General features: G+C 36.6%; 1 protein-coding gene across 1 annotated transcript in view; it reads left to right on the top strand.

Annotated features, from left to right (window-relative positions):
- Positions 1-18215, top strand: part of LOC145681264 (ATP-dependent DNA helicase Q5-like) — a 71922-nt gene that overhangs the window by 43677 nt on the left and 10030 nt on the right. Inside the window, exons 10-11 of the mRNA XM_081752844.1 lie at positions 150-369; positions 7532-7720. Coding sequence (XP_081608970.1) covers positions 150-369; positions 7532-7720 — 409 coding nt within the window. The remainder of the gene's footprint in view (positions 1-149; positions 370-7531; positions 7721-18215) is intronic.

Below are 18215 nucleotides of genomic sequence, written 5' to 3' on the forward strand. Positions count from 1 at the left end.
GGTTCATGAGATTAAGAGTCACAAACAGTCACTTTAAGTTTTATAATATAGATCACCTTTTGGAAATTGTAATTGAACTCTGCGTCAGTAATTTCCTGATAGCAATAAAAAAAATATTATTATTGATTATTTATATTTCTCTATTGTAGGGAATTAGATACCTATGAAAGCGATGATGAAGATAGAGAAGACAGTAGCAAAGCCAAAAAAGAATTATCAAAGTTAATAAACAAACAATTTGCTTTGCGTCGAAGTAACGCTCCAACAACACACGAAGAAAAGAGTAAAGCAGACAAGGAGTTGGCTAAGCATTCTCGCCTCCAGGCCGCCGAAAGTACAACCACCAAAATTAGTGGACTCACGATCGTTGTAAGTTTTATATTAGTATGCTTATGTACAATCGTATGTTAAAATTCGTTGCCTAATAATTGTACAGGCTGATCATAAAGCTCCGTTACCCTCTATCGTATGTCTATATACTTACAGATGGTCGCATTGTATTAATGTGGGATCATGGCAGAGAACAACTTTGAGATAGACTTACTGTTCTTCAGAGTCTGTGTATACACTATAACGTAAACTCAAAGGTCCTCAGTTTGTACATTTATATAAACTAAAAGGCTACTTATATATCAAAATCCATTTTACACACTGCATCAAGATATTACCTTTTTATTGTAGTACGTAACAAGTTAAACAAATACACTCTTTAAAAATCGTACATGTAAGTTTCACGAGATGGATCCTTTCTTATATATTATTTATTTTCCGTTGCTATGACAACTAACTCACATCCTCGAATCACTATTCTAACAAAATATAATCGCATAACAACAGAAAAAGAAATTACATTTTTATCTGTTTTCATATTTGTCTTCTTCTTTTCTTGAACAGCTTGTGCATAATTTAAAAGTACATTTTGCCCACAGATATAAATAAAGATGTTGAAATACAAGTATCGTTGTAACACTATCGTTTTCATAACAGTATGATTCTCCTCTATGTACAATGTGAAATTCTTTTCAACATTGCTTGCGTGATGACAGTAAATGCTCATTGAACAGCATCTTTAAGTTTGTCAACTGTCTCATAATGTGTGGCAGTAACCTTTTATTTTATGAACCTCCATAATGCATTGTCGCAAGATGACAGATGAGGACTTCCGGGTGGCAACTCCAAAGGTGCAGGTAAATGGACAGAACCAGTCCAATCCATTTATCAGCAAATACTTCATTGAGATGTTCTCTAAGGCAATAGCATAATGTTCTGGTGCCCATTCCTACTGGAACGATACACGACTGAGCACTTCACGATCTTGCAATTGTGAAATAAACCAATCACGTAACATGGTGAAATATGCAATGTGATTCACAGCACCATCAAAGAAATATGAACTTAACCAAGTGGGTTGCGGACATGGTAGCAGAAACAACAATTCGTTAACATCTATGTTCTAGATATTTAATCGAGGATCAATTTTTGCTTGACACTTTTATATGTTCATTAAATATGATCCCTGCTATATTCTAAGCTATGATTGTCAAGATATTTTGCATTGGATCTATATAGAGTTTTCAGTAAGGGGGAAAGACCATAACTTTTATACTAGTCATTATTAATTCCCTTCTTCGCCCTACACCTTCTTTTTAACAATTACCTCTCTAAAGTAGATCTAAATTATTTTTGAATTCTGTGACGTAAACAGAGGCATGGTGCCTATCGGTCCCGAAAAAGGCACGAAATCAGAAAACAGTCATGAAAGTCTAGAAAAATCACAAAATTTAGCTTTTAGGTCACGATTTTTTTTTATCTGTACAAATATAAGTAGAGACTGGAAAATTTTGTTCTATAAAACGTCAAAATTCACCCTCAAAATGTCTATGGTCGGCTTTAGACGCTACCAAATCGCAAGCAAAACACGCTGTAGCTAGCATCGTTGAACAGTGGTAATACAAATCGCGTCGCATCCCGAAACTACCCAAGCTTCTAAGGAGTTTATTCAACTATGAGAAGACACCAAGTTTTTATCGCTCCAGGAAACAGTCCTTAAAAGTAGAGATAAGATAAATCAGGGTGTCTATTGGTCACGAAAGTCACGAAAAAGTCACGAAATCAGAAAATGATCATGAAAGTCAAGAAATTTTGTTTTGGGGTCACGATTTTTTGTTATCTGTACTAATATAAGTACAGACTGGAAAAATTTGTTCAATAAAACATCAAAATTCACCACCAAAATTGTCTGTAGTCGGCTTTAGACGCTACCAAATCGCTAGCAAAGCATGCTTCTATCACATGCATGAAAATTCGACCTAATTCGTACCCAAATTCCCTCTTGAGAATGTTACGAAATTTTATGGTTTAGAAAAGAAAAGGTCACGAAGAAGTCACGAAACTTCATTTTGGAATTTTAGTAGACACCCTGTAAATGCTAAAGAATATAGTTGCATACCACAATATTGCGAGCGGTGATTATATTCAATGAGAAAAAGCGGAAAGGCTATGACTCACCGCAAAAAACATATGTAGCTGAATTTTCTTCTACATGTAACACGTAATACTTTCGGAAGATGCAACTTCCTTCATCAGTGAGTTTCTATTCCCGTGTGTTTTAGTGTTTGACAGAAGATTTGTTTTTTATACATTCTGATCTTTTAACCTTTTTTTAACCATCCTTCATGTTTTCTTTTATCCTTTATGAAGTCTACCACAGGCTTTTGAAGAAAGTTGCATCTTCCGAAAGCGTTACCTGTTGCATGTAGAAGAAAATTCTGCTACATACTTTTTTGCGGTGAGTAATAGCCTTTCCGCTTTTTCTCAATGTAGATACAGTTATTAGTTTTTGAATGTTAACGAAATTTTATGGTTTGGTAAAGAAAAGGTCACGAAATTTCATTTTGGAATTTTAGTAGACACTTGAGAGGGCATACATCCGAATTCATGTATTAAACAAAGAAATTTATTTTGCATTAAAAATTTATCTTCAGTGTTTCGATTTGCGAATACGTTTTTTTTTTATGTTTTAAGTTTCGTTTTACAAATGCTTTAGACTTACATGACGTGTCTATAAAAAAGCAGTTATTATTAATACTCAAACTAATGCAGATAGACAAAGAGGTTATTGTACGCTGTACTCTATTTCAAATTTTCCTAGTTCTTTGTGCGTGTATTACACTCTGGGGAAGCTTTCAGTTGAATATATAAAAAAAAGGTATTTTGTTTTAATCCATAATGATATTTAATAACATAATTAGAATCAGTAACACATCCTTGCTCCTTACGTTGGCATTTAAGGCAGGCTTACCAGACGTTCAAGATTTACCAGGACACACTTGGTTTTCCGCTACCTGCTCCATGTTTTTTAAAAATACTCACTCTGCTTCTAAAACCTTCGTTTCGATAGTGCAAGGACCTGCAGATCATTGTTGACAACATCTGCAAAATGGTAATTTGTGTTATGAGTTCCCAGAGCAAATATTTATGTGGAGCACAGTTGTTAAGTGTAAATAAGATGTATTGAAATAGTGAAAAAAAAATTTAAAAAAAAAGTGTTGCTTATAATGAAAACACACTTCCATCACTTCTGCGCTGAATTTTATGATTACCTCATGCAAAACAAGGAGCTCTTAAAAAGAAAATCCATTTTTCTGAGAAATATGTATATTTTAAGATTTAAATACCCTTCATTTGTTTTATATATATGCCCTAGATATATATGTGCGTGCTACACTAAATGATTCCCTGTATTCCTTAATGTAATGTTTTAAATAGCAACACATACGTGTACTATTACTGTAGCAATGTTTAAGGGACATAACAAATAGCACGCTAGAGCCGCGATGGGTCAGTAGTAGAGCTCTCACCTCTAATGCGTGGGGTCCCTAGTTCGATTCGCGGCGAAGTAATTTTGTGGTGGAGACTGTCCGTGAGTTTTCTCGGGGTACTCCCGTTTCCTCCCACTTTCTCATTCCACCAATTCTTCCATCATCATTCATTTGCTTTAACTATCGTCTCCCTTAGCCTAACATACATTGAATAAACAATTACAATTAAAACCAGATGTGAGACACAAACAAGATATATATTACTGTATATTTACGATAAAATGTATGAGAGAAGTCAACAGTACCGCAATATACACTAAAAGAACAGCATAAAAATTTGTTTGAAGATGCGTCGGTTATTTGCAGATACACTCATGTATCACAGATAAAACGTTACTTAATCCGTGATAAATACGTTATGTAATTTAGGTTGTTATGATAATTACCATTATATCACTTATCTGCTTTATTTACCTCAGTAATATCGTGGTTATTGAGTACCTGAGTACCATATCCACAAAACCTGACGTGGGAAACAGAGGTTAAAGTTATTTTACGAGAACACATAGATGACACAGATGTTATCCTTAGCTATCTCGTTTATTATAAGATTTTTATTTACACAGATGTGGGTTTGACTCTTACAAAGCTATTCTAAACCCGATAAACTTAACGGAATCAATCGTTGAGTCACCCACTTGAAAATGTGTTGTTTGCATTGTCTCAATGTTATTCAATTCTGACATCTATTGAAATTATTCGACAATAATGCAGTTATTAGATAAACTCTATTAGTACATTGCGAGTAGATCGACAATAAATAGCATTACATGATAAAAATCGTTTTAAATATTCTCTTAACATCTATCGCTTTGTCATTTATCTTAATCCTAGTATATCTTAACTTAAGGTTCCGAGGACAAGGAAAATCGCATTTGCCTGACCATACTCATGTGTCAAATTAAGAAAAACCATAAAATATACAACTTACATGTTCTGGATTCCCAATACAGTAGTCCGCCAAGTATTGTCCAAAACGAGACAAAGTTAACGAGACGAGACTTCTCGCGATATCGGATACGAGCCAAGACCGACCGAGACTCGATCCTCATTACGACCGAGAGAAGACAAGATCCCCTGGTCTAAAAACCAAGAGTTTTTATATTCGCCTCATCTGTTATTTTCACTCTCAAGTCCTTCCGGATCAGTCTATTCTAGACTATGAAATAATAGTTTCTATGACGTATGCGTGACTTTCACACTTTCACTGAAGAAAATTGTTTTTGCTTATATAAGTGTTTTCATTTCCTGGTGTCCTTCGTACATGTTTTTAGAAATACCATTTATATCTTATTTACACATTTTTGGTATCTCTACGGCGACACTGTTTTAATGATGAAATGTCTGATCTCTTAAATTAAAAAATTCGATCAAAGTTGATATTTTCGTGATACATGGATATACCAGGGCAGTAAAAAAAAATCCCGAACTTTTGTTTCAGCTCTTTATTGCCACAATATAAGTAAACCTTTACTTAATCTCCATCAAAATAGGCATCTTCGGAACATACGCACTTGCTCAACTACTCCTGCCATTGCTGGAAACACATATGGAAGTTCTCTTTTGGTATCTTCCCAGTTCAGTCGTCACGTTGGTTTTGATCGTCTTCTACGGTGGTGAAATGGCAGCTTTGACGCCACTTTTTTTCTTAAAACATTGTCACCGTAAACTATTTTAAGGCTATCAGAGTCTCTGAAGCAGATTTTCCCCAATTTGCACATGAACTTGATGTTTGCGCGTTGCTTGATGTGTGAAATTGTGCCGACTGATCACCACATACTCGTCCGTCCAGTCCCAGATAACAGCGTATACTGCCTGTGACGACCTGTTCACACCTGCCAAATTCATAACTAGACACCAAAGGACTGTGCTGCACAAGGGTCATTGTGATTGCGTCACAAATGCCAAAACTACAACAACATTCCTAGGGGCCGCGGTGGCTCAGTGGTAGAGCGTTTACCTCTGGTGCTTGAGGTCCCGGGTTCGATCCCAGCCCCTGCCAAGTGAACTTTGTGGTGGACAAACACCGTGTGCGTGGGTTTCCTCTGGGTTCTCCCGTTTCCTCCCACTTTCTTCATTCCACCGTTTCACTCATTACTCATCACCATCTCCATTAGCCTGACCGGCATAATCGTGGGACGTAAAACTCAAAGATTTCATTTCATTTTACAACAACATTCCCTGAATTTTTCAACTGCTTTGGTAAAAGGTTATTAAAACAAACAATAGAAATATAATTGTGCGAGCATACTGAATAGAGGAAAATTTGAACTTAAGTGAAATTTAGAATGTTTCATTACAGTAATAGTAAGTACACGAATCTAATGAAAATAATAATAAAAATTAATAAAACGGTTAATATTAGAAATTTGAATAAACCGTGAATTCTAACAATTTTTAATTATTTCATGTTGAAATGTAAAATTATAATATTGTAACAATTAAAATTATATCACAGTAATTGTACAATTCCCCAAGTTAATTGAGCTCTGATAATGATCGCAATTAGTGCGTTTGAAACCTAAGTTAAAATAAACTACTTGAGAATGCTCCAAAAGGATTGCCAGAACAAACTTAAAAAAAGAATGGATGGAGCGAAAAGGATAACTGTGATTGTTCCTATATGTAAAAGTAAATCTTTTTATCCACACCTGCTTCTGTTTCTTGCAAAATGTCATGTGGCTTACCGAGATATGACTCCTTAAATCTCCGGAAATCGGCCATTTTTTGGCCAATATCTCGTGAACGGTAAGAGTGGCGCGAAAAATTCTTTCACTTCCTCAGATAGTTTTTGATGCTTTATCGAATGGAGGACTCAAAATTGAAAAAATCACAAATAACAAACAGACAAACAGATACACAGACATAGAGAATTCAGTAACGAACTTCTTAAGTTTGTTTAACACGGATGAAATACCCATTTAATTAATTACAGAAATCTCCGTGAAAACTACAGTAGGACGTCGATAATCCGAATGTCAAAAATCCGAAACGTTAAAAATCCGAACGCGGTCCCTAGAAACTTTTCACATTTTGCCTTAGCGCTAGCGATAAACAAACAATAGGGTTGTCCGCCGGCGCTGTGTAAAGTCAGTGTTTTACAAAAGCCCATTCATATGTAATTGTTCGTCATACATATTTTTTATTATTTTCCCTTAGGCCTATACAAGTTAAGTTTTAAGTGTGAGTTACAAGAACAATGTAATTTAATGTACGAGCAGGTTCTTCAGAAACATTAAATGTAAGTAGCCTTACGTATGGTATTGTAATTACTGTATGTACTGTATAACCACTGTATCGATAAAAGAGCATACCGTACAATACATTTAAGCCTAAATGGCATTTTCTTGGCCATTTTCGAAAATCCGAACAATTTGAAAATGCGAACTAACTGTGGTCCCAATTAGTTCGGATTTTGGACTTCCTACTGTATATGAAATATAAGCTTATTGAACATCATAAACATATAACAGACGAATTCCTGACACTGGAATTCATTAGTACAACTTTATACTCAGTCTAGTAGCTGACATTAGTGCTTCGTTTTAACGGAGTAATTGTAAGATTCGTTATCTTTTTGTTAAAAGTGCGTGTGTTTTAGTTTTATGCTTGTAAACGGTAATTTAAAATTAGTGTTTTTTGTTTTCCAGAATCGAGAAAACTATTTGAACCTGTTAGAGCAGGCTTTGATAAATAATTATAAGACCTGCCATTTGGCTGATCCACCAAACAGATCTCTTACGGAGTTCGACATTGAGAGGTGTGCTGTTAAAATGGAGTACAACATATTCACAAGCAATAAAGTTGTTAGCATGTACAGGGGAGCCATGGCAAAATTGGTAATTATTACTTAATTTGATTTTTCAGTTCTCTGCATGATTTTTATTTTAATACATATCTTTAAAAGATTCTGTTGCAGTTGAACATGCTCCGAGAAATTAATTATACTGTGCGATGAGCTAAATTACCTAGTCTTATCATAAATACTGTTCCAAAGTTTTAAGTACACTCATGTCCAAAATGATTGTCGCATATCTATAACTGTCTTCTTGTAAGAATATGATTTGATAATGATTTTCCAGGGCGCTCTTAATACTGATACTATGTGTATAATCGGGAAATGTATATTTGTGGTAAATTTCATAGAAAAAGAATTATAAATAAGAAAATTGGAATGAGTAAAACAAAATGTTGCTAAATAGACAAGAAAGTTTTATTTCCGTTTTACTGTTCTTATTTACTGCTCTTTTGACATGAAATTTACCACATACATGTCTTTGTCGATTATACACGTACTAACATTATAAAAAATACCGGGCAAATTCGTTATCAAATTATATTCCGGGGGCGCTGTGGCTCAGTAGTAGAGCGTTCATCTCCAGTGCTTGGGGTCCCTGGTTCGATCTCAGCTCGCGCCGTGTGGACTTTGAGGTGGACAAACACCGTGCTCGTGGGTTTTCTCGGGGTTCTCCCGTTTCCTCCCACTTTCTTCATTCCGCCATTTCACTCGTCTCTCATCACCGTCTCCTTTAGCCTAACCGGCATAACCGTGGAACGTAAAACCTAAAGATTTAATTTCATTTTTTCATTTCAAATTATATTCCTACAATAACATATAGACATGCGACATTAATTTTGGACATGAGTGTACATTGACACAAAATAGTCAGAGATACATTAATATTCTAATAAGATGAGTACATGGATACATTATAAACATTATAAACAAAAATCACTTAAACTTTCAATATTGGGATGTCTCTTCTTGGAAGCCATCTCCTGAAGTTTGCACCACAATTTGTAGTTCAAAGATTTTTGGTCCGGACTTGCAGAAGGCCAATCTGAAGTGGAAATGAAGTCCGGAACATTTGCCTCCAGCCACTGCTGGGTTGTCCGTGGCTTGTGTGCTGGGGCTGAGTCCTACTGGAGGCTTCAGGTCTGTTCGTGGAAGAGAGTGTTTGTGAGATTCTTGACTAATCTCTCAAGCCCTGTTTTCTGGTCACTTCGGTCGTCGTGAACCCTTTTTCACAGAAATGGAGCTCCGTTGTGTCCTCGTAGCTCACTTCCCACCACACCATGACTGAGACAGGATGCTGATCCCTTTGGATCCTTGGAGTCTTTTCACCGCTTCTCTAGAGCATGTGGCATACAACCTGTCATTTTGGGCTTGAAAGTCGTCCCAACACTGAAAATTGTTTCATCAGTAAAAGAAATTCGATTGTGCCCATTTGCTGCGAAACGCTTAAGTAAACTCTTTGCTTTCAGGAGCCTCTGGTGCTTCAGTTCATTTGTCAGGAAATGTCCTTTAGGTTGTTTGTAAGCAGCGAGTCCCAAGTCACTGCTTAACGTTCGACACATAGACATTTTCGATATCTTTAGATCACGAGCCATAACTGACTGTTTCCTAACTGGATTTCGTCGGACGTACGCCGCCATTGCTTTTACAAGTTCTGATCTTTGTACTGGTCATGGTCTTCCTTTCCACGGGCGATCTTTCACGGTTCCAGTCTTAACAAAGCGCTGGGTAGTGCAGTAAACGATTTTTTTTTTTCCTAATTTGTGGCTTCTGGAGGGTTTTGAAAATCTCGCCTGGTGATCTGCGTACCTCGTGCAACGCTATCACGGCTACACGATTTTCATACTCGCCCCCATTCCATCTTGAACACTTACAACTGACACCTTTACACTTCTTCAGATCATCCAGCAGTGACTCACTCTTCATGGTACCGCTCTTGACATCGCTCGCTTGTACGGGCGGAAGTACAGCCACTCTCAAAAGTTGGGACAGTATTTATGGTAAGGCTAGGTATAAAAGCATTCTTCTTGAACTATTTTGTTTATTTGAGTGCGTTTGGTAATCATCCTTTATTTATTTCTTTTTCTTTTATTCGAAATATTACAGAATTCAGAGATCAATATTACAAATTTCTCTGTTCAATTTTCATACTTACAAAATAGTACTAAGCACAGGGTTGAGTCATCTCGTATTTTAAAGAAGCTTAATTCATCTTTATTGTGTGATTTACGGGAATTTAAAGTAATTCACGTGAAATCAGTTAATATTGTTTACTATGGGTTAAGTGCTGTATCGTCGGACCAATTTTAGAAAATTTACTGGGTAAATTGGAGAACTTATTTTCGTTCGTGAGGAAGAGTGAGTAAAAATCAGGTTAGGGGAATAGTTAAAGTTAAGAAGGTGGTTGTTGTTGAAAGATGTTTTTGATGTTATAAACAGTACTGTATTTGAGGCAAAAGAGACTATTTGGGGGAGAAATACACTTGTTACGATTTAGTGGCGGAAAAAGTAGTATGGAAATGACATGTATATGTCAAGGCTGTGACATGTGTTTGAGTTTTATAGAATTATAAACAAATAACGAGCGTGTAACTTAGACTAACCTAACGTGCTAGGTAGCCTTTACGGCGGTGTATGTCTACACAGTGTACAGAAGCTGTATTTTGTGTTTACAAGTGGAGCCTTACTAGCAGGAAACCACAAGTGCTATTGAAACTCATATTGCCAAAACGCACCTGTTTTCACTACCCTCGCGGACGCCCGTACCCACCGTCACTGACGCCCCTGCTCCCTTCGGATGCACCCCGCGCAGTTTATCAGCTTCGCCGTGGCCTGACTCGGTTAGATAGCATGTGTTTTTAGTAGCCACATTGCACAGGTTGATTTTTTTTTTTTTTTCGTACATCCGGACTCAGTATTTATACGCAAATTGTAATTTTCTGTTCCAAATCGTAAAGTTCACACACCTCTGTTTTGAAGGTAACTGACTTCTAACTCAGTCTAACCTAACTTAACGTAATCTAATCTAACAAAATATAGTACCTTTTGGTACTTTTTTTTTTTCGCTTTTTGTGTAGTGCGGCGATACAGCACAAATGCCTTTTGCTATAATTGGAAAAATTAATATAAAAAATAACGGATTAGAATAAGGGTAAAGGAAATTAATTTTATTAAATTTTCAGATAAACTGACGGTTAAAATTAGAATTAACTTCAAAATTAATTTTCACTATTATGCAATGATAATTGCCTTAAGTTGTGAAAGTTAGTGTAAAGCTTAATGGATTAAAAATAAAAATGAATTTATGAATTCACACCTTTGTGCATTAATTGTACTACTATTGCTAAATCTAGTTTTAGATGTTAAAGCATGCAGTAGTATATTAGACTACAGTAGAATTCAATGAATTCAATAGTATTGTACACAATTATATGAAGGAAATACATTATTAGCATTTAGAACTTATAGTAAATATTTGCAGTTATTATGAAACAATTACTTACCTGTGATACGCCTCAATTACACTAGTTAACAAATTTAAACTTTTTGTTTGTTACATGAGAAAAATCACCTGATCTTAAAGGAACTTCTTGCGCTGAATTCGAATATGCACTCGGTTTCTCTCCATCACGTACAGTTTTCCCGTAACAGAGGGATTTTCGGGAAATTCCCTCAAAAATTTCCCTTTTTCAGATATTTTATTCCCCTAGCTCCTGTCCCGTTACATATAGTAACATAGAAATTATACCTAAGTATACCTTGATTTATATTTAATAAACCCTAAAAGTTTCGTAAAAATCGCTTTGTTCTTTCTAGAGAAATAAATATATTTGTGTGTATACTGTGTGCACTGTTTATTGCACCTGATAGTAATGCTTTCAGATCTCCTGAGTTGGGGTAAAAACGATTTGCTTTATTACTACAAACAGACATAAAAATGAATATTTACAATAGTCAACAACACACTTGTATTGCTCTCTGTAAATTAGAAACGTGTATAAAAATAAAATGTACTTCCAACGTATATTTTTTTAAAACGTACAGTATATCTTAATACATATATATACAATTCTCCAAGTTTTTTCGTTTTGTTCATGAAATGGTTATCAATATTTGTTATCAAATGTAACAGAATGCAAAAGAAAGAAAGAATGGAATACAGACTCATTGTTGACAACAATGAACTAATGCAGTCTGAATTTTTCACTACGGTATCGTTTTCCCCCTCCCCCCGCGCATTTCTTTCTTTCTTGTGTTCTTGACACCTGGTGAGGGAGTTTTGTACATTTTTATATTGACGTGTGGTTTAACTTTCAAAGTTGTCTTTGCTGCTAAGAGTGCTTTCATGTTTGATCTTAACGGCATTATACCCAACTAAGACCAGAAGTTTAGTTTGTGATCAGTACAATGGCGTCAAGAGGACGGCGTTCGTGTGTTAACTCACCAAATAGTTTTTGTTATGTGTGTGGCCAGTTTGTAGTTAAAGGACAGTGTAGATCCATTACGCCATCGGTGAAACTAGCATATTATATATATTTCGGATGTCGTGTGGGAGATCAGGACAAAACTTGGGCACCCAACATAATTTGTGCGTCGTGCTACGTCACTTTACTTGCATGGGCCAAAGGGAAACGGAGGTTCATGAAATTTGCTGTACCAATGGTGTGGAGAGAACCCACCAACCATCTGGATGATTATTATTTTTGTCTCACAGTAGTTAAGGGACATTCTAAAAAAACCAAATACACAATAAGTTATCCCAACGTTAAATCCGCAATTAGACCTATTCCGCACGAAGATGAACTTCCACTTCCCGAGCCCCCTACCAACTGGGAAGAGATATGGCCAAAAGACTCTGATGATGATCATGACCTTGATGAACCATCGACATCAACATGTACATCCAAGGATCCAACTTCATCCCTGACTGTGTTCGCGAGCCACATTTCATCCGGCAATGTGAACTTAATGACCTAGTCCGTGATTTGCACCTGACAAAACAAGAGGCGGAACTTCTGGGATCAAGGCTCCAGCAGTGGAACTTATTGGATGCAGAAACGAACATATCAGTGTACAGGAAAAGGCATGTTCAATTTTCAAGCTATTTCTCAATGCAAGATAATGTGTGCGTATGTACGGATATAAATGGGTTGATGGCGGAGCTAGGAATTCCTTACGTTCCAGAAGAATGGAGGTTATTTATCGACGCGTCAAAGGTCAGCCTTAAAGCTGTCCTTTTACATAATGGAAATAAAAAACCTTCTATACCACTTGCGCACTCAGTGAAGATTAAGGAATCCTATGACACCATGTCAACTTTGTTAAATCTTATAAATTACAAGGACCATTGTTGGCAAATATGTTGTGATCTCAAGGTAGTTGGTATTTTATTAGGACTGCAGTGCGGTTACACGAAGTACCAATGTTTTTTATGTTTATGGGATAGCCGAGCTGATTACAAACATTATGAAGTGAAGGAATGGGAACCTAGAGTGAATTACGTACCTGGAGAATGCAACGTCAAATACGCTCCTTTGGTAGATCCTAATAAGATATTACTACCGCCACTTCATATCAAGTTAGGACTTATGAAAAATTTTGTCAAAGCCATGGACACATCTGGTGAAGGTTTCAAGTATTTGCGAGATAAGTTCCCTAACCTGAGTGATGCTAAGATTTCAGCGGGAGTGGTTATTGGTCCCCAAATTAGGAAATTAATGCTTGATGATAGCTTTGACAGCAAGTTAAACAGTGCTGAGCTAGCTGCCTGGACAGCATTTAAGTGTGTTGTGCGCAACTTTCTGGGCAATAACAAAGCTGAGAGTTACACAGAAATCGTACAGGACATGATACAGAAATACAAAGAGTTGGGTTGTAGGATGTCTTTAAAAATCCACTTTTTGCACTCCCACCTCAGCTTCTTTCCTGCTAACCTAGGTGCTCTCAGCAACGAACAGGGGGAAAGATTCCACCAAGATATAATGGCAATGCAGAAAAGGTACCAGGGACGATGGGATCCTTCAATGATGGGGGACTATTGTTGGGGTCTTGTTAGAGAATGCAACATTTCTTACAAAAGAAGGAAGTAGTGTACGTTTTTGTAACCCAATGGAAGTTTCATATATTGTGATAGTTTTGATTGTCTTTTCATGACCTTTTGGTACATTTGTATTATTGTTTATTGTAAATTGTCACACTTGTAAATTATATTGTATTATATTTTATATATGTGTTTGTGGTAATAAAGCTAAACGTTTTACCTCAACTTAAGAGATCTGAAAGCATTACTATAAGGTGCAATAAACAGTACACACAGTATACATACAAACATATTTATTTCTCTAGAAAGAATAAAGTGATTATTACGAAACTTGGAGGGTTTGTTAAATATGAATCAAAGTATACTTAGGTATAATTTCTATGTTAGTATATGCAAGGGGACAAGATCTTGGGATGTAAAATAAACGAAAAGGGAAATTTTTGAGGGATTTTCCCGAAAATCCCTCTGTTACGGGAAAATCGTACGTGATGGAGAAAAACCGAGTGCATATTCGAATTCAGCGCAAAAAGTTCCTTTAAGAACAGGTATTTCCTTTTATGTAACAAAACCTTTGTTAACTAGTGTTATGTATTGTTGGAAATATATCAAGAACTCCTGCTCTCTTCGTTGGACACACTTTGCAACGGTTAAAGTCTGTGGCAATCATTTTTTCATTTTATTTTCAGACCTGTCCTCTGCTAAAGATGAACTGAATCGTTTGTCATTTTTTTTAAATCTTCCTGCTCAGCTATACTTGTTCTCAAAACTCATTGAAAAATTAAAAAAAGAAAAAGATATGATACACTATGTATAAGTTTAAAATATATTTACAGGACACCACATATTATAGACAACTCGTACTTCAGAGTACATAGAATGAATGGTAGCCATAGCTAAAACAAATCCTCCTGTGTCGAATCCCTGATCATAAACGAAAAACAAAGATGCTAGGTAAGATTGTGGTCTTCGAGGCATTTTTTTTTTTTTTTTTTTTTTTTTTTTTTTAATTGAGCTACTAACGACATAAACTCAATTCTTAACAACGTACCCTTATCTAGATTTAGTGTTGGATTCTTTATTATGAGTATGATTTAATAAACAGATAGGAAGCATATCAATAATAAAAATTTGTACTCACCGAACTATCCAGGTAATAATCTTAAACGTTTCGGATATTTTTTTTCTTTCTCAGTGCGTATCTGTAAAAAAAAAAAAATGTACTTTCCGTAAAAAAAACTACATTACTGGTGGCTTTTCTTCATTGTAGAAATAACGATTATGGTCACTCAAGTAATGCTTTTAAGATTCCTTGTGTAAACTGTGCCATCTAGATGCTATCTATATTTGCTATTATTCAGGACTCAATTTAGTGAAGAGAGTCAAGTGTTTTTTCTGTATAGTTATATAACAGGTCTGCATTTCAAGTCTGAATACCGCTAATGAGCAAGCAGCACAGATGTAGAGCGAGGAAACTTGAGAACAATATTTCAGTATCCCTTAATCTAGAGGCAGTTTGCTGGTATTGGCAAATTCGTATTTGTACACTCACGTCAAACCTACATTATTTTAAAATTAATCTATTTTTAATACTAAGAGAATATAGAACTAATTTTAAAATAATTGCATAAGGTGTGATTTTTCTTCCGACGAATCACATTGAGGTTTCTGGGACCAGTTTCTGCGACCTACTACTAATAGTTGCGTTAGTGTTCCACTATCATAAAATTCTGAAGAATAGACGTTTCTATGTTTAGATTATCTTTGATTGTTTAAGCCTATTCGCTTATTTTTCACAACAGTTTGAAGAAGTACGTCAGAAACCGCTGTTCGGAGTACGCATCGTGGGAACAAAAAGAAGTCATTAGATGTTAAATTAAATCAAATAAGAACGGACAAGAAGTTATTCGATATTTTTACTGGGTAAAACATCAACAGTTTGTTGTGCTGAGTGGGAAACAGCGTTGTGGTGGTGAAGAATCAGGGAACGATTTGGGTTTGTTGTACGCATTTCATTGATGAAGTCTGGGAAATTTTGGTATACCACTCAGAATCCTTCGATCCTGTGAAAGCTATGGTTGTCAGATATCTGGTAGAACCGAAGAAGCAAACAGTAACGTGCTTGGCAGCACTATTATTGGCTTTGGCTCACTTTCACACTTAAACCATGGAGTGTTTACTTTCGGGTTTCGGGTTTGTATCAATAAATCCAAGCTTCGTCCGCTTTAACGATTTAGTACACTATACTTGACTTACCTCGGTCGAATTTTTGAGCATTTATTTACAGCAATTAACAAGAGCCTGTTTTCAAGCTTCGGTTAAGTTGGGTAAGATCAAACGTCTTGAAAGTTTCCGTATGTACAGGTGACCCTGCAAAATCGTGTGCATTGCTTTCATGTCTGTATTTTTAAGGATACTGAATCTCACGGTATGTTATATGCCAATCTCTCTCAGTCATTTCATGCACAACGTCAATATTGCTGCCAACAATAGACGTAGGCGGGATAACCTTCACGAAATTCGTCACGAGAAGTGTTCGGCCAAACTGGAATTCGTGAATTCCTTGGTTCGATCTCAGTTCACGTTAAGTGAACTTTGTGGTAGACAAACACCGTGTGCGTTTGCGTTTTCTTGGCGTTCCCCCGTTTCTTCCCACTTTATTCATTCCACCTTTTCCTTTATTTCTCATCATCATCGTCTCCTTTAGCCTAGCCGGCATAAACATGGTACGTAAAACTTAAAGATTTCATTTCATTTCATGTAGAATTCGTGAAACTCATTGTACACATTTCCATTAGATGGTGGTTCATCCTAAATGCGAAATGAAGTCGCTCGACGCATTGTTTCGATGTTAAACTACATTTAAAATCATTTTTTAAAAAAATCATTGCTTGAAAGTGTTGATGAGAAATTTCCATTTCTTACACAAAACCGCTTCTTCAAACTGCTGGGCTTAAACAAACAACGATAAGTTAAACATAGAAAGATCTATTCTTCCGGAACGGAAGCGAGGAACGCTAGCACCATTGTAAGTAGTAGTTTGCAGACTTTTCCAGTAGCCTTCGTACTACTAACCGTTTGTCAACTATGTGACTGTAACCACTCATATCAGCTGTGGTTTCACAACTAAAATGCTCTACTTGATTTTGAAAGCAAGGATACCAGACAGTGCTCGCTGTGACTGTGAAAGATGTGTTACCAGTGTCACAACTGAAATTACACTGATCTCGTTCTCTGTGGTACTTACACCTAGGGTACGGGTACTTCTCGAACACCGTGTAGAAGTAACTACTAAAATTAATGAAACGTTATTCTAAAGTTTCCTTGTTCTACATCTGTGCTCTTTTCTCATTGTTAGTATTCAGATTTGAAGTGAGTAAATGTAAATCTGTTATACCTAATCTTACCATAAATACTGTCCCAACTTTTGAGGGCTGCTGTACTTCTGCCCGTACAAGCGAGCGACATCAAGAGCGGTATCGTGAAGCGTGAGTCATTGCTGGATGATCTGAAGAAGTGTAAAGGTGTCAGTTGTAAGTGTTCAAGACGGAATGGGGCAAGTATCAAAATCGTGTAGCCGCGATAGCGTTGCACAATGTAGGCAGATCACCAGGGGAGATTTTCAAAACTCTAAAAAAGCTACAAATTAGTTAAAAAAAAAAAAAAAAAAAAACTCGTTTACCGCACAATCCAACGTTTTGTGAGTCTGGAACTGTGAAAGATCGCCCGCGGCAAGGTAGAGCACGCACAGTACGAACCTCTGAACTTTTGACAGCAGTGGCGGCGTATGTCCGACGAAATCGAGTCAGTTATGGCTTGTAACGTAAAAATATCGAAAATGCCTATGTTTCACACGTTAAGCAGTGATTTGGGACTCCATGTTTACAAACAACGGAAAGGACTTCTCGTCACAAATGAATTGAAGCGCCAGAGGCACCTAAAAGCAAAGCGCTTTCTTAGACGTTTCGCAGCAAATGAGCACAGTCGAATTTCTTTCACTGATGAAAAAATTTTCAGTGTTGGGAAGACTTTCAAGCCGAAAGTGACAGGTTGTATGTCACATGCTCTAGAGGAGCGGAGAAAAGGATCCAGAGGGATCAGCATCCTGTCTCAGTCATGGTGTGGTGGGAAGTGAGCTACGAGGATACAACGGAGCTTCATTTTGTGAAAAGGGGGACTAAATGTCAGCCAAAGTGTACGAGGAGACAGTGCTTGATGAGAGACTACTGAAAAATGTCACCAACGCCCTGTCTCTTCCATGGACAGAACTGGAGCTTCCAGCAGGACTCAACCCCAATACACAAGCCACGAAGAACCAGCAGTGGCTGGAGGCAAATGTTCCGGACTTCATTTCCACTTCAGATTGGTCTTCTACAAGCCCGGACCTAAACGCTTTGTACAACATATTGTGGTCCAAACTGCAGGAGATGGCTTGCAAGAAGAGACATTCCAATACTGAAAGTTCAAAGCAATCTTTACGGAAGTCAGCTGCGTATTTTCC

This window comes from Thermobia domestica, chromosome 3 (genome assembly GCF_964235325.1).
Source record: "Thermobia domestica chromosome 3, izTheDome1.hap1.1, whole genome shotgun sequence".
NCBI classification, from domain to species: Eukaryota; Metazoa; Arthropoda; class Insecta; order Zygentoma; family Lepismatidae; genus Thermobia; species Thermobia domestica.